The sequence below is a fragment of the Aspergillus flavus genome, chromosome 7, assembly GCF_009017415.1.
Source record: "Aspergillus flavus chromosome 7, complete sequence".
Classification (NCBI taxonomy): Eukaryota; Fungi; Ascomycota; class Eurotiomycetes; order Eurotiales; family Aspergillaceae; genus Aspergillus; species Aspergillus flavus.
In genome coordinates, this window is record NC_092404.1 from 1,002,385 (window position 1) to 1,024,770 (window position 22,386).

The 22,386-nt window shown below is 50.0% G+C and overlaps 7 protein-coding genes across 7 annotated transcripts; 2 read left to right on the top strand and 5 right to left on the bottom strand.

The window, feature by feature from the left end:
* Window positions 1-14: 14 nt before the first annotated feature.
* Window positions 15-4,265, bottom strand: F9C07_2280718 (uncharacterized protein). The gene is made up of 2 exons (XM_041294564.2): window positions 2,781-4,265; window positions 15-2,695 (listed from the first exon to the last, which is right to left on the bottom strand). The coding sequence occupies exons 1-2, from the start codon at window positions 3,366-3,368 to the stop codon at window positions 569-571; spliced, it is 2,715 nt and encodes a 904-aa protein (XP_041150105.1). The 5' UTR covers window positions 3,369-4,265; the 3' UTR covers window positions 15-568.
* Window positions 4,266-6,144: 1,879 nt separating this feature from the next.
* On the top strand, window positions 6,145-7,622 carry F9C07_5521 (aromatic amino acid aminotransferase; the record flags this gene model as incomplete). The annotated part of the gene is made up of 3 exons (XM_041294561.1): window positions 6,145-6,621; window positions 6,728-7,113; window positions 7,172-7,622. The coding sequence occupies 3 exons, from the start codon at window positions 6,145-6,147 to the stop codon at window positions 7,620-7,622; spliced, it is 1,314 nt and encodes a 437-aa protein (XP_041150106.1).
* Window positions 7,623-10,157: 2,535 nt separating this feature from the next.
* On the top strand, window positions 10,158-13,059 carry F9C07_5522 (pectate lyase superfamily protein-domain-containing protein; the record flags this gene model as incomplete). Its single annotated transcript, XM_041294569.1, has 2 exons — window positions 10,158-10,398; window positions 10,448-13,059. The coding sequence occupies 2 exons, from the start codon at window positions 10,158-10,160 to the stop codon at window positions 13,057-13,059; spliced, it is 2,853 nt and encodes a 950-aa protein (XP_041150107.1).
* Window positions 13,060-13,558: 499 nt separating this feature from the next.
* On the bottom strand, window positions 13,559-14,995 carry F9C07_5523 (uncharacterized protein; the record flags this gene model as incomplete). Its single annotated transcript, XM_041294565.1, has 2 exons — window positions 13,559-13,800; window positions 13,876-14,995. The coding sequence occupies 2 exons, from the start codon at window positions 14,993-14,995 to the stop codon at window positions 13,559-13,561; spliced, it is 1,362 nt and encodes a 453-aa protein (XP_041150108.1).
* Window positions 14,996-16,070: 1,075 nt separating this feature from the next.
* Window positions 16,071-16,940, bottom strand: F9C07_5524 (putative chitin binding protein; the record flags this gene model as incomplete). The annotated part of the gene is made up of 1 exon (XM_041287143.1): window positions 16,071-16,940. One exon carries the CDS (start codon window positions 16,938-16,940, stop codon window positions 16,071-16,073), a length of 870 nt encoding a protein of 289 aa, XP_041150109.1.
* Window positions 16,941-18,275: 1,335 nt separating this feature from the next.
* On the bottom strand, window positions 18,276-20,104 carry F9C07_1846417 (uncharacterized protein). Its single transcript, XM_041294566.2, has 5 exons — window positions 19,866-20,104; window positions 19,746-19,813; window positions 19,640-19,672; window positions 19,170-19,550; window positions 18,276-19,105 (listed from the first exon to the last, which is right to left on the bottom strand). Exons 1-5 carry the CDS (start codon window positions 19,900-19,902, stop codon window positions 18,395-18,397), a joined length of 1,230 nt encoding a protein of 409 aa, XP_041150110.1. The 5' UTR covers window positions 19,903-20,104; the 3' UTR covers window positions 18,276-18,394.
* Window positions 20,105-21,191: 1,087 nt separating this feature from the next.
* On the bottom strand, window positions 21,192-22,369 carry F9C07_5526 (60S ribosomal protein L17; the record flags this gene model as incomplete). Its single annotated transcript, XM_071511364.1, has 4 exons — window positions 21,192-21,338; window positions 21,391-21,578; window positions 21,776-22,008; window positions 22,239-22,369. The coding sequence occupies 4 exons, from the start codon at window positions 22,367-22,369 to the stop codon at window positions 21,192-21,194; spliced, it is 699 nt and encodes a 232-aa protein (XP_071366931.1).
* Between the last annotated feature and the right edge of the window lie 17 nt (window positions 22,370-22,386).

Here is a 22,386-nt window from a genome sequence, read left to right on the forward strand (position 1 = left end):
AAAAAAAAAAAACGAAAACAGAAAAGGAATGAGTCAAAGGAAAGGTTATATGCTTGATGAAGGACGACAGGAGGTATGAAAGAACGCAGTGCTAAGACATAGATCTTCAAAACCATGGCGATCTTGCCATTCTGCTTAATGCACGCTATAGTCAAAGTGAAGCACCCATCTTCTCTTTCAATTCCAGGTCTGGGATTCAAATAGATTTGTAATTACGCCATTCCAGCCTTTTGGTCCAAATAGATTTATGTGCGCCCATAATGGTTAATAACCGACGTTAAATACGAACAAGAGGAGGAAGAGGATGAAGTATTAAGAAGAGCCAATGGCGACGAGGAAAAGACATGAGAGCTGAAAAGGCGTGCAGTTAAAAATGCAAGATAGGAGAAAAGATCCGTGGCCTTGATGTCAGAAGGAAAAGAGAGGGAGAGAGAGAGAGAGGTTTTGAGGTAAGAGAAAAAAGGAGAAAAGGGGAGGGAGAGAAAACAGAAGGAGGGAAAGAGATGAGCCCGTATCCCAGTTATGGAAAGGGCTTCAACCAGACACTGTACACGCCAGTTCATAGTCCTTATTTCTTCCCTTTCTGGTTTGGAACCTGCTTCAAAATGTCATCAAAACTCATGTTGGGATTGAACCTGCTGATGGGCCTGGCAGGTGGGTCAATCGGGGCAACACCAGCTGGTAGCGGAAGTGCTTCTAGACCAGGGTAGATTGAGTGACGATGTTCCGCCCGGCTTCTCAGGGCTGGGGAGTTTGTCCGGGGGATGACTGGTGGAGGCGTGAGGCCATTACCTCCTGGTGCCAGGAGGGGGGTGGGTTGTTGCTGTTGATGTTCCGCTGACGAACCTGCGGACGATTGCTGGGCCTGGTAGGGCGAAGACAGTGACGACTCGTTATCATAAGGATCCTCAACCGTCGGGGGCGCCAAAATGGCATCCTTCTCCGCCCATTGCTCGGCAACCTGCCAGCAGTGACTACGCCGATAGATGCCCTCCACGCCATTGATGACTACATCAGACGGCAGACTGACGACACCAGCCCCTCCTGCCACGCCAAACCAGCTCCGTGCCACTTTGCCATCATTCTGAATCCAAGGGGCACCACCCCGAGGGGCGATACAGCAGAAGTACTCGACTCCATCCGTGTACTTGACATCCTGCACGTCGACCACGAGGAGGGGAAGGGACTGGATGACACAGTACAGGAAAATCCATTGGCCACATCGAAGATCTATAAGGTCGTTGATAGTCTTACCATGGCCACATCGACGCTCAAACTGCATAAATGACTCAATGAATGGCGTCGGCTTGAGACTCTCACGGGTGTAGGAGCCCATCAAGACAGCATTGATATCGGCATCCTTGAGCTTTTTTGCGTTCTTTTTGGCTTCCTTCTTAGCATCCATAGGCTTGCGCTGTAGCGGTTGCAGAGAGGGGAACTGCGGGATATCGAAAGGGATGGGAGGCTGGACGGGCGGTGTGCTTCTATCATACTCGCTCAAGACCTGCCGGAGTGCCCTGTTTGTCATTGTATTGAGGTCATCAGCTTCTGCTACCTCATCGGCACCCATATCTACAGTTCGGGTAGTGAGGGAAGACCGGTCGACCAGCATGTCGTAGAGGTTGGCGAAGTCACTATATAGCTCCATCAAGACTCGGCGATTGAGGCCGTTCTCTTCAAACTGGTTTTTCTTGGACCGTGCCTTAGGAGGCCAGGAGCCATATCTTTGTCGGTAATACTGGATGGTATGACGCCGCATATCCATAAACGCAGCCTTCCACGCTTTAAAGCGGATCACCTTGCTTTCGGCAGACGTGGTTGAATTGGCAGCGCCGGCAAATGCAGAAGGGAAATCGAAGTCATTGAGCTTGCCGTATAGGACTCGGAGACGCGTATCCAGATCGATGAAGCCTCTTTCCAGTCGCTTTTGGGTCGCAGCGCTGATGAGACCGAACTTGGGACTTCTCAGCTGCTTCAGTTCATCCAATTTACCTACACCATGAACGAAACCTTCAAGATACAGCGGGAAGAAACGCAGACGCTCTCCCAGAACAATCGCTTCTATCGTCTTCTCTCGGCTTTTGCGAACATCTGCCAGGTGTAATTCGTCGCAATAATTGCCAAAGCTCGTTGTTGCGGTTTCGCCGAAGTTGGATCCGTCGAAGTTAGTGAATTCGAATCGAGAGAGTAGTGTAGCGACATCCATGAAAATAGCGAAAAGCGAAGGGGAGCGAGGCGTTGCAATTAGCGACTGTCCTAATAGGAACGCAAAGAGATTACGGAATAATAGCAGAGTTTCCGTGTCCTCTTGCGAGATGCGGCTATTAGGGTTGGAAACATCGCTATTCAGGGGGATGGGTAGGTAAAGATGAAGTTCCTGGATCTCGTCCTGTCCGTCATCCTCCACGAAGGCCATCCTCCTACTACTGGTGCTGTCATTGTCATTGTCCGGCAATCGGTCTTGAGGAGTCAGGGGTGGTGATGCAGGACCCATGACAGGGGATGCCAGTGATAGATTGCGAGTTTGCTGTTCGATGGATCCTGGGGTCCGGGGGTCGGTCCCCCGGGCAAGGAAATTCAGGGATGGCGACTCAGCAAAGACGGTTGAATCGACTCTGAAGGAAGCGGGTCTGCCTGTATTCTGGGGGAAAAGATAGACGTATGTGTCGCCATTTTCGTTCCACAATTCAGGAATCTAATGGATTCCAGGGTTAGTGAGACTCAAACCCTCCAACTTTGTTGACATAAGAGGGTAGAAAATTCCATAGCTCGTTACGTACCTGTTCCCCTCTGGATAGTGGCTCCAGGTCATATAGGATTTTTTGATCTAACCCAGCAATCCAAGCGCTAGGTAATGAAGGACTCGTAGGCGCCGTTCTAGTGTCTACTGAGCTTGCCCGGGCCCGTCCGGGAATCCAGCTCCTTCTCTTCGAAGGAGTTCCGGGCCGTGAATCAGGACCAGTTCCGGGCACAAACAGGCCCGCGGAGCTAGAAGGCCTGCTTCCACTCACTATGCGGCCTCTGCTTTGGGGTCTTGAGTCTGGCGAGCCGGGCGCGCTTCCGGCTAAATCCTGGTTCACGGCGAGAAGTGAGGGGGGCGGCGGAAGAGGGGCATCCAAGTCAAAATTATCATTCGGGATTGGCGATATAGGCGTTCGGGATTCCGAGTAGTCGACACTAATTGGATTAGATGCTAAACGAGCCGATCGCGAGCTGCTTCGATAACGTCCATCTTGAGTCTGTTGATCGGGAGAAGCCTTCGGGGCTCCGGGAGACCCAGGCGACGACGGAATCGATGCCTCTTTGCTGGACCCCAACGAAAAAAGCGACGATATCCGCTTGGCCGACTTCACCGGAGCTGACAGCATCTTGACGGCTGCTGTTGGGTGTGAACAGAGGAGAGAAAGCGCGACGGTGAGACCAAAGAATGATTCGACAGCTTAACTCGAAACCTAGTGGCGGGCGCACGCAATCAAGGAAAAGGGGCGCGACACAGTCACGAAACAGTGAGGTCGAAAGGAATGCTGCTGAAGACCAACCATGCGAAAAATACTCTGGGTCGTGTTAAGGCAAAGAATTCCCAGTGGGGAGTCAGTCAGATGGTGAATACTCCCTCGTTGGTTGGATAGCGAAGGGAATGGATCGGCAGGAGGGATCCGAAGAATGATGAGAGAAAAGTTATGATGACAAGGGTTGGGAAGGGGTACAGAGTGACTCTGAGAGAAGGGGATTTGGGGGGTTACCCTGAGACTTGACAGAGCAAAACGATCCAAAAAGTTCCTCTGGAGAAATAATGGTGGTTTATTTATTATTATGTGATTTTGTTATGAAATGGGTTTGGGATACGGATTTTAGGTGTATTTTTAACCATGGGTGGAGCCACGGTATGGGCAGAAAAAAGGAAAAAATAATCGATGGTTAGAAGGGTAAGAAAAAACACTTCAGATCGAATGAGAACCATGGAAAGTGAGGTATTAAGGTGTAAATATTCAAAAACATGTACAAAAGAAAAGAGAGTGAAAGGCAAAATCATTCTTTTTTCTTAACTTGTCTGGAATTTCCCTTACTTACCCCAGAACATTCTCAGTCCCCTTTCCCCTTTGATTCTTCTTGTTATATACATACTCTCTGTGTATACTCTGTATGATCATGGGAATTCACATTACAGTTTCTATTATTATTATCAGAGTATTTGAACTGTTTGTTCAACACTGTGGTAAATTTTAATAAGCGGGTCCTATATTTTTCTGTTTTTTTTTTTTTTTTTCCTTTTTGCTTTTTCACTTCTACTACCTTTCTAGAGCTTTTTTCTTACGGAGAACGGAGTACTACGGAGTAAAAGACCTGTATCACTCTTGTCCGCCATCCACAGATACCAAACCGGTTGAAGGAAGTGGGCTGGGGGGGAAGTCGGGAGAGGCTGTGCTTTTTTCCTGGTTCAGGAGGCTCAAGGATGGCATCATCACCTGTTGGTTTGATCAGTTTAGATAATGTCTCCCAAGGCAGAATTATTATTACTGTGCATTCTTTGAGGATATTAACCTACCGTTGGTCAAAGCCTTTTTTTTCCCTTTCCATCGGTCATCTTGTTTTTATTCTTGAACTGGGTTAGGGAATTCTCTTATTCCTTGTTTTTCCACTACCATGCCAATAATACCAGGCATCAAATCATATACAGCCTCAAGAGTCGTAGCCGAACTGATTGTTGGAACTTGGAACACTAATAGTACTCCTCTAAGCGGTCTAGTTGGTAACATAACCCCTGTCAACACGCTCTCCCGGTCCTCCGGAGCTCTTCGGAGTCTTCCATCGAGATCCAGAACCCCGGGTCTGTCGCCTATGGATCATTCAATAGTGACAAAGTAAATAAATTAATATTTCCAAGTGGTTCCTAGCTCGGGCATTGTTGTTTCGAGAAGGAAATGGCTTCGAAATTTATAATGCATTTATTATTTGTCTCCTTATACGCATTTCCTTCTGCACGGTCTTCTAGCACTTACACCAGCACTATAATCATATATATTATCAGGTTAATATAGGATCCTGTACGGTCAGAACTGCTGACGCTGACAGGTGGATATACTTCTCTATCCAGGGGCACTCCGTTGTGAGCATAACTTTTTTTTTTTTTGCTTTTTTTCGCCCCTCCAAAATCCAGATCCTACTACGTAGTAGTATTGTTCTCAGGCTGCATTTCGGACAGAATTCTAACCCACAAGCGCCGACTCCCTTTCCACTTTCGCTTAGATCTAAGTGATTAATTGTCAATCCAATGAACTTATCCGGAAGCCTAATGCTCTAACTGGAAACCTCCTCTTGAGTCTTGACTCCGTCGATTCTTGGGGGTATGTAGGTTACCTGGTAATACCCGGATAGAAGACCGTTGTGGGAAAAGAACTGGAGGAGGCACACGCTAAGAATAGCAGCGGGCCTATGGTACCGCGTACTACTCCGTATACATACGTATGACTACTACGTAGGTACTTCATCCCTCCATGGCCCATATTAATTGAGCATCATTCTGTACATCAGTAGTCGATTGGAGAAACAAGGCTTGACGTGTCACTTTTAGAACTTTTACTTTCCAGGACACATATGCTACAACTAAAATCTCAAGGTAAATGACGAGTCTTTTTGCAATATACCTTCGTACGCCGCAAGTCAAATTATACTCCTGGTAAATACCAGTACAACAGACCCGGTCTTTTTTGTGACCAATTATTATTTGGAGAGGAACTGAGGATTTACATCACCGCCTTCTACTATCATCCGGTACCTGTGTCTTGGCGTTCGTATACTGTCACGTCGCAATTTTGCCCATCCTCACGTCTATCAATAATGGACATTCCGGTATCCGAGTCGACCTTCGCTGTTGCATCGTCGGAGTAAGCCGAAAAATACAAGGAAACCAAGAGCGAAGTGCATGAGCCGCAATCTTCAACTCCAACAAACGGAATAAGGCAATGTTGCTGACGTGGTTGCCCGTGATATATAATTGTATGCAAAACTGAGGAATCTCACTGTACCAACGGTGCAAATAAACGATCACCACCGGGTCATGCACGATTGTCATTGATAGGCCACAGAGAGATTACTATTGCTACCTTATTACCCACATTCACTGCCATCAGATACCCATACACGATGGAATCTCCAGAAGAGGTCAACCTGTTTCGTGGCTGGCCGAACCCCGCCTTGCTGCCCACAGACGCCTTAGCTGAGGCCTCCGCCACAGTCATGGCTTCACCAACCATCCGAGTTCCGGCTTTAATGTATGGTCCCGATGAGGGTTACCAACCGTTGCGAGAACACCTTGCCCAATGGTTGACGGCTTTCTACCAACCCCGCCATCCTATCTCTTCCGAGCGCATCTGTATAACGGGCGGTGCCAGTCAAAACCTGGCTTGTATCTTTCAAGTCTTCACGGATCCATCGTATACTAGGAATGTCTGGATGGCGGCCCCCACCTATTTCTTAGCATGTCGGATAATGGACGATGCCGGGTTTGCTGGCCGCTTGAGAGCTGTACCTCATGATGAGTCAGGTCTTGATCTTACATTTCTCCGTCAAGAACTGGTTAAGGCTGAGGAGAAGGCTCAAGCTGAGCAGCGTCTTGAACCGGTATGACAGTCTTCTCGAGGGATTCAGGGCGTATGTCTACAATCATACCCGATTTCTCACTCGGATGAACTATATCTTCAGAGCAGTAAGGCTAATACCTCAAAAGATATACAAACTACCGAGACCATGGGCTAAAGTTTATAAACATCTTATCTACGCCACGCCCACATTTTCCAACCCCACGACCCTGACAATGTCTTTGGCGGATCGGGAGGGCTTGGTCCGCCTTGCACGAGAGTTTGATGCTCTGGTCGTGACAGATGACGTCTATGATTTTCTACAATGGTCACCTGATCCAGAACAACCACTAGCACAGCCCGACAAGGCTCAGATCCCCCGTGTAGTGGACGTGGATCGCTACCTTGATGGTGGCCCTAAGGATGAGTGGGGCAACGTGGTAAGTAACGGAAGCTTTAGCAAGCTAATCGGACCTGGCGCAAGAACTGGATGGGCAGAGGGCACCGAAAAATTTGCCTATGGTCTATCACAAACGTATGTGTTCAACTTCTCTTTGAAGTGAATGACACCACTAACGGTCGATGAACAACAGAGGCTCCTCACGGTCAGGAGGCGCGCCATCACAGTTTTCGGCCGCCATCATTGCTCAACTGTTCCCCACGGGGTTCATCCAAACCTATGTCGACCAGGTCTTGCGACCAAGATATGCAGAGCGCTACTATCGCCTGATATCTGCTGTCCGTGAGCACCTTCTTCCCCTTGGTGTAACGCTTCCATCCACCTCGTTAGAGGCTGTGGGAGGGTATTTTGTCTGGATCCAACTACCCCCACCACTACAGGCGGATGATCTTGCGACCGTAGCGCTTCGAGAGTATAAGGTGAATGTTATTGCTGGTAATAGATTCCGTGTTCAAGGCGACCCCGACACTAGAAGGAACAGTTTTAACCGAAGCATACGTCTTTGTTTCGCCTGGGAACATGAGGAGAAGTTAGCGGAAGGGGTGCGCCGACTTGCATGCGCTATACGCTCCGCATTGAAATAAACTCTTCGTCATAAAATCACAACGTATTGCGAGGGACAGATTTCAAGAAATTCCAGGGTCGCAACAACCAAGGGTGGGCGGCGGATCGATCCGCTCCGGCCCTTGGGCAGACATTTCTTGGGTTTTTGATGTGGTTGCGTAGCGGTCATTGGTGCCAAGAAGGGGGTTCTGCCAATTAGCAAGTGAGGGTAGATTACTTGGGGTATCGCCAGGCGCCAGGCGTCAAATGACTCTTGGGTTGTGTGATGCGGTCAATGGCTCCATGGTGACACTGCGGGGTGCAGCAAATCAAGCGAGTCGGCGGATGCAGAGGCGCGGGTGACCAGTGCAGGTGCAGCTGTATTTACGATATGAGCTGTATATTATAGGCATACGTTTGTAGAGGCAAGTAGAGTTGAAGCAAAGACGCCGTAAACCGGATTACCGAGTCAAACAGTTTGAGCGAGAGTATGTAGTCAAGGGGAGCGACACACATTCTTCGTCCCGCATTCAGGGTTCCTACCACGCATTCTCGACGCGAACAATTTTCTTGGAAGTCTCATCATACGTTTTGGACCCTTTCCATATTTAATGTCTTGGACGAAACACTGGGCAGGGGCGCTCCAGGTAGCTTTTGGCGGGAAATTACGCGTTGATTTTACTCAGTAATAGAGTTCAATAAATCCAATCTTGCGGCAGCGTCGCTTCCTGTGGAACTTATTGGTGAAGCGCCGCGGGTAGTGCGTGTGGTGGAAATCGTTGGTCGCGGCATCGCGGGAGCCCATTAAAGCTTGGCTCTTGCAAGCTAGCATATAAATAGTAGAGCTACTGACTGTACCGCCGCATCACAACACCCCCTGGATAGCCGAGTGGGTCATGTATTCTTCCCACACGCGTCAAGGCTATTGCTCCTGTCGGCATATTGGTGCCTGTTTTGCGCAGATTAAAGGGCAGGGCCCAAAATCTCGATCAAAACAAGCAGTACTATCTCCGCCGTGTAGATGCTGGTGGTATCTCAAGATAAAGGGATGTACAATCTCTCGTACGACAAGTCCAATTATGTGTGTGCCCTGGTGTGGCGCTTTGTTGACATCGATGGCCCGAGGAATGTATGCGCATCCATGCTGGTTACTATGATCCAACGACAGTCAGCAATGGCTTTAGGGTTAATGTACTGCGAACTAGCGCGGCAATCTGCACAATTTCTCTAACCGATCGAGTAGTCAGTGGAGCTGTACGGCGTCTGATCCATACCAGTCGTTGCGAATCTCTCCCAAACAGCTCCATAGAGGATTCCAGAGAGAAACACTACCACGCGGTCTATTGTTTAGATGGCGAATAGGGGACATCCGTTTTTTTTATCATTCTCAAAGAGCTCTTGTCAATCTCTTGGAAGGGCTCATGTCCACCGTAAAAAAGGAAAACAAGGTATTGGCCACAGAAGGGAGAAAAAAAGCTCGCGCACATAGTTTAGACACGTTGGACAAGAATCTGGCCAAAAGAAATGTTGATCAAGGCCTTGGCTCAGCACTATGGTGATATATAGCCTGTTAGATCTCCAGATTGGGTGTCCAAGGCGCTCTCTCTTTCCCTCTTGCATTTTGTCTTTCTGCCCCTCACTCCTTTTGGCTTGTCTTCAGGCCAGCGTGTGTATTTTGTGTATTCCGTGCACTTATTGACGGAGTCATTCCTTGAAGCGCTCTGTATACTTCTCTGTATACCTAGCTTTCCATTCAGCAGCGATCCTTGTCACATCTTCCATTCTACACCGTCGTTCCCTCAAGGATTCTGGCTGGTTCCCACTTGGTATGATTCCCATGCGCTCCTTTTAATCTATGTTCCGCGTGCCTTAGGGAATTTGTAGTCGAATCATGCATGGCTAACGGCAAGTAGTCCACCATCATTCGTTTCATCCCCTGACCGAAGTGTTTCAAGCCTCGGTTGGTGCGTGGTGATCAGTCGTGGTCATTGGTCACCAGGGGTGGATCAGCAGGCAGAGTGGACTGGCGATTGGCTGAAGATTACCGATCATCAAACCCGAAAAGGCTATTTCACAACAATACCTGATTCAGTGGTGATCGATTGCCGTATTTACCGTATCCATTCACTGTCAATCGAGGCCTGGCCAGGCACAATAAGTATTCGACCTCCTCCATCACTGACAAAGCTATTCATTCATTCACTCATTCCTTTGACCTCCGGTAGTGTCTCTATCCGGTGTCTCGTCCATCCTTATTGTTCTTTTGATGATTCCTTTGTCCACCATTCATTGATATACTTCCGCAAACAAGCTGATTGCTATTGGGGAGAACACGACCACATTCTTTTTGTTCTTCGACGTCTTCCAAGGGATCCCCACTCATTTGACCATAGACATCTTCTGATAGTGTCGTGTGACAAAGGTTCAGAGCCTTCCTTGGTATAAAAATACTGGTTGGTGATCAGCCGATCAGGATAGCTTGAGTACCGGATACTCGAGATTGACTAGATATTGCACCTGTTTCCCACATTCAGTGAGATCTCTGCTGGTTCAGCGATCTCTTGGTCATCTCAAAGATGGCCTCTCTACACACAACGATCATGTTGTTCCTCGCCCATGTTTTGCTACTTCTGGGGTTGCCCGCTGGCATGGTCGGTGCCGTGCCTTTGGGTCAAGAGACGGATATCACAACGAATTTAGCTGCCAGGGCGGCGTCAGAATACTGGGTTGGAACTATCAAACGGCAGGGTGCTGTTGCTTTTGGAAATGGCACAGATTATCAGGTATATCGTAATGTGAAAGACTTTGGTGCTAAGGGTATGGGCTACCACGTTGCGTGAAGATGACATATGCTAACTGCACTCAGGTGATGGGTCGACGGATGATACTGCTGCCATTAACCAGGCGATTTCCTCAGGCAACCGATGTGGCAAGGGGTGTGATTCATCAACCGTCACTCCTGCCCTCGTATACTTCCCTCCTGGTACTTATGTCGTCTCCAAACCAATCGTTCAGTATTACTATACCCAAATCGTTGGCGACGCCGTCAACCTTCCTGTGATCAAGGCGGCGGCGGGCTTTGCTGGTATGGCTGTCATTGATGCCGACCCTTATGAAGATGACGGCAGCAACTGGTACACCAACCAGAACAACTTCTTCCGTGCCATTCGTAACCTTGTAATCGATTTGACTGCTATGCCTCAGGGATCTGGTGCTGGTATCCATTGGCAGGTGGGCCAGGCGACCAGTTTGCAGAATATCAGATTCGAGATGATCAAGGGCGGAGGCGATGCAAACAAGCAACAGGGTATCTTCATGGACAACGGATCTGGTGGTTTCATGTCCGACTTGACTTTCAATGGTGGAAATTACGGCATGTTCTTAGGAAACCAGCAATTCACTACACGGAACTTGACCTTCAATGACTGCAACACAGCCATTTTCATGAACTGGAACTGGGCCTGGACCTTCAAGTCACTTTCCATCAACAACTGCCAGGTCGGTCTGAATATGTCCAATGCCCCGCAGAATCAGACTGTCGGTTCTGTCCTGATTCTGGACAGTCAACTTACGAACACACCCACTGGTGTTGTTTCTGCATTCACCGAGAACAGCATTCCCATTGGCGGAGGTGTCCTGATTCTTGACAACGTCGACTTCAGCGGTTCTAAGGTTGCAGTTGCGGGTATTACTGGTAATACTATTCTGGCAGGCGGCTCAGTCGTGACGAACTGGGTCCAGGGCAATGGTTACCTCCCTGGCAGCGCGAAGCAGAAGCGTGAGGCTTCCGTGAAGGTGATTACCCAAACTGTGACAGAGACAGTGGAGGTCTGCACTGCCGATTATACAGACTCTCCGTCCGCACCAACAGCGCTTCCTTCGTCTTTGGGAGAGAGTCGTACTGCAGGGCTTTTGCCGACTCTTCCGTTGCCTAACATCCCACTCTTGAGCGGTTTGTTGTCCGGCTCCCAGTCATCTGCCACCCAGCCCGCTGGGGTACTGAGCAGCGAGGTCCCCGAGCCCACTGCCACTCCGTCAACTCCAGAGGAGGCTGAACCATCTACTGAAGTACAGCCGACGCCTCAGCCCTCAGCCCCTGCACAGTCACAGCCAGAGACTCCAGTTGAGTCCACCGTGGCCGCGCCCCTCATTCCCTCCCAGCCATCCCCAACTGTTCAGGGGTCTTCCTCGGTGGTTACTGGTCCAGCTTCGTCTTCGGTCGCTCATGCAACAAATCAATGCTCCGTCAAAACGGTCACCAAGACTCGTCTCCAAACTGCTCTCCCAACTCATGCTAAGCCCAGCTCCCTGCTCAATGGTGGAAAGGTTTACGAGCGCTCTAAGCCTCTGTATACCAGCTACGATGCCTCTTCGTTCGTCAGCGTCAAGTCTGCGGGCGCAAAGGGAGACGGATCGACCGACGATACAGCAGCCATCCAGAAGATTCTGAACAGCGCCAAGGAGGACCAGATAGTTTACTTCGACCACGGAGCCTACATCATCACCGATACCATCAAGGTGCCCAAGAACGTCAAGATCACGGGTGAAGTATGGCCCGTCCTGATGGCCTACGGCCAGAAGTTCGGCGATGAGAAGAACCCTATCCCCATGCTTCAGGTCGGAGAAGTAGGTGAGACCGGCTCCGTCGAAATCACCGACATCGCGCTGCAGACCAAGGGCCCCGCCCCTGGCGCAATCCTAATGCAGTGGAACCTCGCGGAGTCCTCCCAGGGCGCCGCCGGTATGTGGGACACCCACTTCCGCATCGGTGGATCAGCAGGCACCGAGCTGCAGAGCGACAAGTGTGCCAAGACGCCGAAGCAAACCACCACGCCCAACAAGGAGTGCATTGCCGCATTCATGCTCATGCACATCACGGAGAAGGCGAGCGCTTACATCGAGAACTCCTGGTTCTGGGTCGCCGACCACGAACTCGACCTCCCCGACCACAACCAGATCAACGTCTACAACGGTCGTGGCGTCTACATCGAATCCCAAGGCCCCGTCTGGCTCTACGGTACCGCCTCCGAGCACAACCAGCTCTACAACTACCAGGTCACTAACGCCAAGAACGTCTTCATGGGCCTCATCCAGACAGAAACCCCCTACTACCAGGCTAACCCCAACGCCCTGACCCCCTTCACCCCGCAGACGAACTGGAACGACCCCGACTTCTCCTACTGTAAGACCGACGGCTGCCGCAAGGCATGGGGTCTGCGCGTCCAGAACACCTCCGACATGTACGTGTACGGCGCAGGCCTGTACAGTTTCTTCGAGAACTACGGCCAGACCTGTCTGGCCACGGAGTCCTGCCAGGAAAACATGGTCGAGGTCGACTGCTCCGACGTACACATCTACGGATTGAGCACTAAGGCTAGCACGAACATGATCACGTCGAACAGCGGCGCCGGTCTTGTCCCCCAGGATGAGAACAGGAGCAACTTCTGCTCGACTATTGCTCTGTTCCAACAGTCATGATTTCTCTTTTTGTATGATGTTAGACTTTCATTTCTGATGTGTCCCTTGCTTAATCACTCGGCCTTTGCTTCTATCGCGTCGTTGTGGAGTAAATATTGGAATCAAGTGATGTATGATTCAATGTAATGGACTTGGTTTGCCTGTTTGAATGGACGCCTGGGCGTTGTACAAGTCACGACTGCGATAGAAGGGTCGTTTAGCACGGGAGGCACTGCTTTTTGTTCTTTTTGTGGATACCACTTCGTTGTTCAATCGTTAATTAGACTTTTGGTTCTATGTTAACCCGAAAAATGTCCTGGTAGGATATCACATTAATTACATCATATTAGAGTAAGAGACTCTGCTCGTATGGTAAATAACTGTCTCCACTGATAGATCTCATGCACATATGCACACATGCATGTCATACATAACTCCCGCTTTACATAGCATATAAACTAAACGAGAATAACTTCTCTTGCAAATAGCAAGACAACAATAAGCAGCAGAGAAAGCGAAGCTACAATTCCTTCTTCAGAAAATGCTCCGGCTTATGCGTCGTCTCATAATCGACATGCACATATGCCCTCTCCACGTCAGGCAGGGACTCTAGCTTCATCTGCAGTTCCTCGGCAACGTCGTGAGTCGCGCGGAGGGAATCATTGGGGTCCATGACAACATCGACTTCGACAAGCAGACGAGGTCCGGAGGTGTAGGCGCGGACCGTATCAATGGCGGTGATGAAGGGGGAGTGAGTCATTGCTGTGTGAAAGATCAGCATTAGAACTTGCGCTTCCGACCGTTACGGGGCACAATTGGGGAGTGGATAAGACTTACAGATATAAGTAATCAGCTGCTGCATTTTAGTATCGGCGGTGACACCAATCAAAAGCTGAAACTCGTGATAGGCAGTATAGAGCCAGAGACAGCTGACCAAGACGGAGAGAATGATAGCGCCCATGGGATCAATCCACCAGCGCAGCTTACTTCCACCGACCGAGGTCAGGATACCGAACCCGTTAATGAAGAGGTCATTGCGGTGATCTTCCCAGAGGATGCGGATCTGGGAGACCTGGTGGCGCAGGGCGAAGCAGTAGACAAAGAGGGCGAACTTGGTGCAGAAGGCAACGATAACAGCGACGACGGAGGGCAGATGGAAATCGCTGGTTTCCGACTGGGAGCCCTCGACCAGTTCACGGATGGAGAAGGCGATAATGATGAACGAGACGGCCGTCATGAGGAAGCAGAAGCAGATGTTACCCGCCGTTTCGATGCGGGCTTTGCCGGCGGGAAACTTGCGGGGGTCGACACGGTTGACGGCCTTATTGCAGAGGAGCAGGGTGAGGTTGGACATGGGGTCGAAGACGGCGTCGGCCATTGTTGTGAAGAGGGAGAGAGAGCCCGATGCAATGGCACCGTAGAGTTGTAGGACGGAGAGGATGACGTTCGCGGCGAAGCTGCCGTACACAGCGATTTTGTATTTGAGTTGGTTGTTGACGCTGATTTCGCGAGCGTCGCGGACGTGCTCTTCCACGGGTTTCAGCATGCGCTCGATGTTCTCGTTTTGCGAGTGGTAGAAGCCTTGTAGCTGTCTGGACGAGATGGCGGTGTCCAATGCCTTCTTTGGGTTCTTGGTTGCGCGGAGGAGTCCCCCCGGGCCGCAGCTGTCGCGTTTACGGGCCGTGTTGGCTTGCGGGTGGATTTGTCGGATTTCTTCATCGGTCTTGATCTTCGATGCGAGCTGGAAGGGGTCATTTTCGCGCGTGTATCGTGGTGGTGGTTGGCCCTCTTCATCGCTGGTGTTGCCGGTGCGGTGTTGGGACGCCTGCGGTTCTAGAGCGGTGGTGGTTGCTTCATTATAGGAGAGAGTGGATGGGATATGCGAGTGTGGAGGCTGAGGAGAGTTGAACGGGGACGGATGATGCGACATGCTCTGGCGGAGGTGAGATTCGTCCATTGTAGGAATGATTGATGAGTTGCAGATGAAGAGAAAGAAAGTAAGTAAGAAATGCAAGGGGGGGGGTTCCAGACAAGAAAAAGTGATTGTGGCTGAGCTGCGGGCCGGCGTTCTTATCTCTTTGATAACAAACCAAATCGTTCATTTAAGATTCTTAAGTAAAAACGTAAATCTTTGTTCGTGGAGTTGAATGTAACCCAAGACACCTTAAAAAAAAGACAAATCCCCCCCAACATGTAAGTATACTCGATACGATACAAAATATACAGAATGTAAGTAAGACATAGATATAAAATGGGTTGGATTCTACCCGCATAATTACCATATTGTGATCAACCTTGGAACAACTCCTGGTTGGAAGCTGCCGAAAAACCTTCCCAAAATATCCAGTCGTAACCACAGACCAAAAGAGTTCCCACCGGAATAAAACCTCTAATGTAAGCCGATGCTCTAGAAACAAGCTTCTGCGCGGAGCAATCTCTTTGAATTTCGTCGATCCGGGTCGACAAATCCGTTGATTCCTACTGGCGCTGGTTCAAAATTGCAGGGGTAGCTCAGTCGGAATCTTGGCCCAATAACGAATATACTCGCAATGGTAAATCGGTGAGACATCGACACTTGCTGAGATCCTGGTGGGACCGTAGGAGATTTACGTTTCATTGTTTGTTTCATGGAGATCCCTGAACCACTGTGTAGTTGTCCATCCATGCTAATTTCACCGAAGTAAGGGTATAGTTTTATGATCAACTCAACACTTTTGTCAGATCAAATCTCTTGATTTTAGCTGGTTCCGCTCAATATGGTACATTGCTCACTGAAGGTCACGAAACCTCTATTCTAATTTCATGTAAAAGATAATGAAGAAGATAAAAGAGAAAGAAGAAATATAGACACAGAACATGTTCGGTTTTAGAGGGAATCCGGAATGTAATATATACAATTCCAAGCAAGGCTTTTGCGCATAAGACTGGGTTCCAGTGTTCAAATGTATAATGCAGGCAAATTCTATTCACGTGCTAGGAAATATATATAGATCTTTTCACACCCAACAGATTGGTAAATCACATCACCTTTTTTAAGCAGTGTACTTGACGAGGGTCTGCAGAAGGCTGGCGATCCAGTTGAGCTTCTCCTCCGCGGTGCCGTCGGTGGGGATGGTCACGGTCGAAGCAGCAGAGCTGGGGGCAGAGGTGGCCGACGGCTTAGCGCTGGTGGCGAAGCCGCTGGGGGCAGCGACGTTGTTGCCGGTGGTTGGGGTAGCAGTGACAGCGACGCCAGTGGCAGTGGAGGAGGCAGTAGCAGCAGCGGTAGAGGCGGCGGAGGAGGAGGCACCGGAGGAGGCACCGGAGGAGGAGCCAGAGCCAGAGCCGCTCATGGTGAAGTCAATGCAGGACTCGTAGGTCTGGTCGATGGACTCGGCGAACCAGTACCACTGGAGAACACAGGCACCAGCCTCGGAGCACTTGCTACCGAGGTCGCTGGGGAGAGTGACGCTGAACTTCTTGTCGGTCTCCTTGACACCGCTCTCGGTCGAAGCGTAGACGTCCCAGGACTTGAGGGCCTCGCCGATGACGGTGTTGGAGGCAGTATCGACGACGGAGACGTTAGCAACACCGGTGTGAGGAGCACGGATGTCGACCGTGAAGTCGACATTCTGGCCAGGGGTGTACTGGAAGACATTGTCCTTGTTGTCGTCGAACTTGTAACCCTTGCAGAGCCAGGCGTTACATTTGGCGGCATCGTAGTCGTTCTGGCTGCTGGCAATCTGCAGTTCACCCTGGACGTTGCCATAGTTGTCGGCCTGCTGGTTGTTGTACATCTGCTGACCACAAGCCTCCTGGAAAGCGGTGCCAGGCATACGGGCCTTGGGCGAGGTAACGAAACCGTGGCCATGAGCCATGGAGACAAGGCCGGCAAGGGCAAGGATGGTACCAGTCTGCTTCATTTTGAAGGTGTGTGTAATTGGTTGAGTTTTGAGTGAGATCGAAGAAAGAAGTTTTTCAGAGAATGGATCGGTATACCAGTATACCTTAGTCAAATGAATGTAGAAAGAGAAAGAATGCGACGGTCACGGACCGGGTAGTATAAGAGAGTGTGCAAAGAAAGAAGAACAGAATAAGCCTGCGCGTTTAGAGAACGAGAGAAAGGACGAGACGAGCGTTCTCACCCATCTATATATACGGTCGGCTCATCTATCATGGCCGGCAGGAGAGCTCCATCGGGAGCCCACCGTGAAACATCTCTAGGCACTTCTCAAGGAGGCGGTTATCTCCCGAAGGGCCGAAGCCTTTAGAATCAATTACCCCGAGACTCTCCACCGGAGAAGGGCGTTGGACCAGGCCATTGTCGCAAGGGCTTAGCAAGAAATCAATAGTTAGTGGAACTAGATTTCGGTGGGCTCATTAAAAGCGACAAGAGACAAAGCGCCCAGTAGTTTCACCTTAATTGATCTAAAACATGACGGTGGCCGGTGGATATGCTTAGACCAGCTCCTGATGCTTGGCGCCTTGGTTAGGGTTTCAGCTTCATTAACCCGGCGGCTCCATCACATGTAGCCACGACTTTTCTCCGACGATTAGAATCCCATGGTGCTCTTGGGATAGCTCCTGATTGACCAGATCCGGATCCTTGGAGGAAAACTTATCGCAATAGTCCAGCATTAGCATCCTCATATAGATTCGCCTCCTGCGCCCCACTTCCTAAGTCAGTCCTTGAGTCTCCATAATCATAAAGAAAGGCCAACGGTCTTCGGAGTTCGTATCTGAAATAAGGCAGAAGCCTCGTACTTATGAGTAGGGGCAAATGAGCCCACTCTTTTAGTCGGAGCTGAGTTGCCGCTTTCTTTTTGGGCAAGCATTGGGTGTTCATTAAGTGATCTGTGCGATACACGGCTCTAAGAACTAGTACAGTCAAAACAAGCCTCGGGAAGTCCTCGGCGGATAAGGATTTTGTTGGTGATGAACAGGGTGTGGGTGCTCTGTTCGTGAGCGTTAGCATGCCAATATGTAGCTGCCGTGAGCCTTATTATCCGCGCTTACCTCTCTGACAATCGCTGGCAACAAGCCTGGCATCTTTCTGTTTGAGTATGAATTTTGAACAAAGCCTGAACGACGTTTTTGCCACAGGGGAAATAGGTACATTGTCTCGTCTAAGCTGGTGCATATTATGTGACGCAGACCAGGCGTCAGTTATCTTCTCAGATGCAACCAAACCAAAAACTTATACAAGTAATATTGCTCCGCGAAAGAGGTATCACATCAACCAAAAAAAAAAAAAACAGATATAACTACATCCAAGCATTAGGAAAGGCATTTAATCGTGCGGTTCAGAGGCATAAAGGGGACTGGCAAACGAGAAAAGCAACTTAAAGGGGGAAGACGCTCAACTATCCACCACACATCACGCGCGCTGTATAGGTCGCTGATACGGATCGTACCACGAGTCGTTCGCTGTCCCCTCCGTCCGTCCTTCTGGTGGGTCGGTAGTAGTAGTGTTGAAGTTATCTGCGAATGGGTTCTGCACCTGAAAGTCCTCCGACCGATACTCCGATCGGCCCATGCCGTTGTTCGTCGGCGTTGAAATCCCGCTGGGGCTTGACGCCGCCGGGGGCATTGCTGGAGGTATATAGGGGTTTTGCGTATCCCGCGGCGGCACCGGTGGGGGGATAGCACTGGAAGCACCTAGTGGCGTGGTCTCGGACGGCGAGGGTGACTGGCTATCCGATTGTCCTAAGGCTCGACGCGCGTTAAGAAGAGCACGTTGGTGCCTAGATAGCGACATAGAAAGCTCATCATTCGCTTCAATCAAGGTCAGGAGAGTATCCTCGTCCGGTGGAGGGTTCGTCGAGTGTATATACTGCTGGATGGTGTGTGATGCCGACCGACATCGGTCAGAGAACTCCTTGATGAGCTCGTTCTCCGCCATTTCTGCGGGAGGCGTCGACTGAACGAACTGTACGAGCAGTTTTGCCGATGTCTTGGCTTCAGTGATACGAGCCGCGAGCTCATCCGGGGATGGCAAGGTTCCGGCCTGACGCGGGCCAAAATAATCCGGACGAGGTTGTTGTGGTTGCGGTGAAGTCTGGGATGAAACCTGGGACCTCCAAGTACTCTAACGAAGGGACCGTTAGCACTGTGGCACCAAGGTATACAACAAGCAACACATGGGTACATACTCCACTATTAGTCCTCTTGAGCTTGGTCTTCTCCCTTGTCCACATCTGCAGGAGTGGAGCAAGATCCTCGTCCCATCCACGCTGCATCTCCAAGGCATCCAGAGTCTGCCGAAGGAAGCCTTGCACATTCGAGTCTCTCGTCTGACGCAGGAGGTCTTTCACAGTTGCGACAAATTTGGCATCAATGTTCCGTGTAAAAGTATGGCCAGGGTTATCGACGAGTATGCGAATCAGCATGATCGCATTGTACTGTACATTTGCCGGCGTTGACGCTGGGTCGGACAACAACTTGCGAATGCGATGCGCTGCTTCCCTGGCCGCATTGGGGCTGGATTCCGCACTTTCGACAATAGCGGGCAGATGGACAAACTCATTCCCTTGCTGTATATATATTTCTTGTCAGTTATTGTTCGAGTCAATACGGTCGGGTCAGAAGCGAAGTCGATGCGCGGAGGGGTAAAGGAACGTACGGCACTGCTGGGAGCTGCTTCGCAAAATGCAGTCTAGAACATCAACACAAATTAGTCTAACTTCCCAGGGGAAACACGACAAGGGGCTTGGGATTCGAAAACGAACCACTTCTCTCAGGACAATACCCTCGGGAGAATCCTCAGCGTATGACGACGGACCTTCCGGTGTTGGGCCTGTTCTAATGAGTAACCCATTGGACGTTGCGGGATGAGTCGCGATACATACCGGACCGCTTGCTGAAGGAGGTCAGAATGCGCTTCATGATTATAAGTCAAACTACCCGAGGCGCTGGCGTTTACGATACAATAGAAGAAGAGGAAAGCAGAAGTAAAGCCCCCATACACCGGCACGGTAGGGAAAGTAAGAAAAACAGAAAGTTAACCACGAGGGTTTGATGGGGTAGCATCGATAGATAAAACAAGGAGGTCTACTAGTCTTGTGTAGGCTTAGTGTTGGTTCTTAGACCACTGAAAGGCAGAAACCCAGTCATCACTCAGGTTGTCACCTAGAGAAAAGTGTGGCAAGCTGTTGTGTGACACGCAAGCACTAGTCTGTCCACTTGGGACGATCCATATGCCACGGTCATGGCATAGGTTACTCGGTTGAGGTTGTGCGGAGGTTCTCCATTTGTTGATGCCTGGGACTGGAGGACGATCCCGCTGCTGCGTCATTCCCCCAACGGGCTCATACGTATGCACATCGACTTTAAAGATCTTACACCAGTCACCTTCCTCGTCACTGCACCCTTGATAGATGGAATCCGTTCGCCGATGCCGATGATCTCGGAGCCATACCGAATAATCGTTATCTTGAGGGTCTGTGGCTGACAAGACATTGCATCGCCACTCTTGGCTTCAATCAGGCATCACTCAAGATATATATACTTTCCGTACAGCAAGCTGATCACCACCACCAATTGGAAATCTCCGAGTGGAGTATAGTATTGCATAAAGAGAAAGAGGCTTCTTGGCTTTACCTTCTGACGACTAGTATGATGTCTCTATATTGTAAACACTCTTCCATAAATCAACTAGACTCCGGAAGTCTCCATTACGGTCTAACCTACGTATTCAGCACCCGACGGTAAACATGGACGCATGTATGACTGTTCTAGTACAAGCAAGATCATCGGCATTTCTCCCGAACCTCATTAATATAGATTTCCGTATCCCATTCGTGAAACAAAGCTCAACAGTATCCTGAAGTATGAGAATAGAATGTCCGATCCAGCCTGTACCTAGCCAAGCATCCAATTGTTGCAAGGCACCATGGGTGGTCTGCAAAGCCAGGGGACTATTGAAACAAATGTTCCCTTTCTCCGAGAAATCACATAGTGATTGTGAGATATTCGGGACATGATCAACGCTTAAGGAGATATTCATGACAAGAGGGAAGAACTGATGCTTCCACCCATATATTTCGAAGAGTTGTTCAGTTTGTAGAAATTTCTTTTGTATTCCTTCCGTAAAAAGGTATTTGTTCCGTACAACAGAAAACTCCGGCTTTCCCATTCATTTTCCGACTACCTCATCCCCGACACCCATGAACCGCTTATGCCTGGATGGCACGGCGGACCTGGAGGCCACGCTGACGGGAGGAGAGGTGAGCCTCCTTGGCAACGGGACCCTTCTGGACAACCTCCTCACCCTCAGTAAGGATAAGCTCGATGTGGCAAGGGTTGGTCATGTAGGGGTTGATCTAAGCCTCGAGTCAGCAAAAGATATCAACCGGAAATATGGGGGAAACATACACGACCGTGAGCACGGTAGGTGCGTCTGCGGCCCTTGGGGGCCTGGTTGACCTGGATGTGCTTGACAACGAGGTTGCCAGTGTCAAGACCCTTGGTGTCGGCGTTGGCCTCAGCGTTCTTCAGGAGGTCGATGAGGAACTTGGCGGACTTCTCGGGCCAGCGAGCCTTGCTAACACCGAACTGCTTGCCTGTAGAATTTTGTTAGCGAATGCCGTGCCCTACGTCCCTCGCCAAACGCTATGGTCCATTTCCCAGCACACGCCACCCAAGTCACATCATAACCAGAATCCTTCCTCTTTTCCTCCGCATCTTGCACAAATCCAAACATCCCATAAACCGTCCCGAATCATAATCCACCACATGTAAAGAAATATCAGCCACTCACCCTGAGCGCAACGGCCGGTGCTGCCAGCGAACCTCCGCATGGGGACAGCCTCGAGCTTGTTGGTGACGTTGTCAAGGAAAGTAAGAGCACGCTGGAGCTTCATGCCGTTGATGGCCTGAGCGGTCTCACGGGTGTTCTTGAAGCTGACGCGCAGGTAAGAGCCCCGGGCGCGGGCGCTCTTAGCGGCCGGAATGTCCTGAGCAGCGTAACGGACCTGAAAGACGAAAAAAATCCTGCATCAGCAAAGCCATATTCCTCTATCTCGAAACGCAATTGATGGTGGCTGGAGTGGGTGTGGTGATGGCAGGGTCGAAATATCGGGATAGGCCACAGAGCCTAATCTTGGGATTGACAGGATCGAACATGTTCGGTGCAAAGATGTCTCTTTCACTGGTGATTTTTCTCCATTCCTTTCTTTCCCTCCCGATCAATCGAATCCAAAAACTTCAAATAAAGCACTCACCATCTTGATGTGGTTGCCGAGCGGGGTGGTCCTCGATGTCGGGTGAGAAGTTTTGTCGCTTTTCTTTCGGTCGGCCGCTGGAACTTCGAGATCGCAAGTCTCGTTGTGGTGCGCTTTTTCGCTCTTGGCATTTCCTAGGGTTAACCCT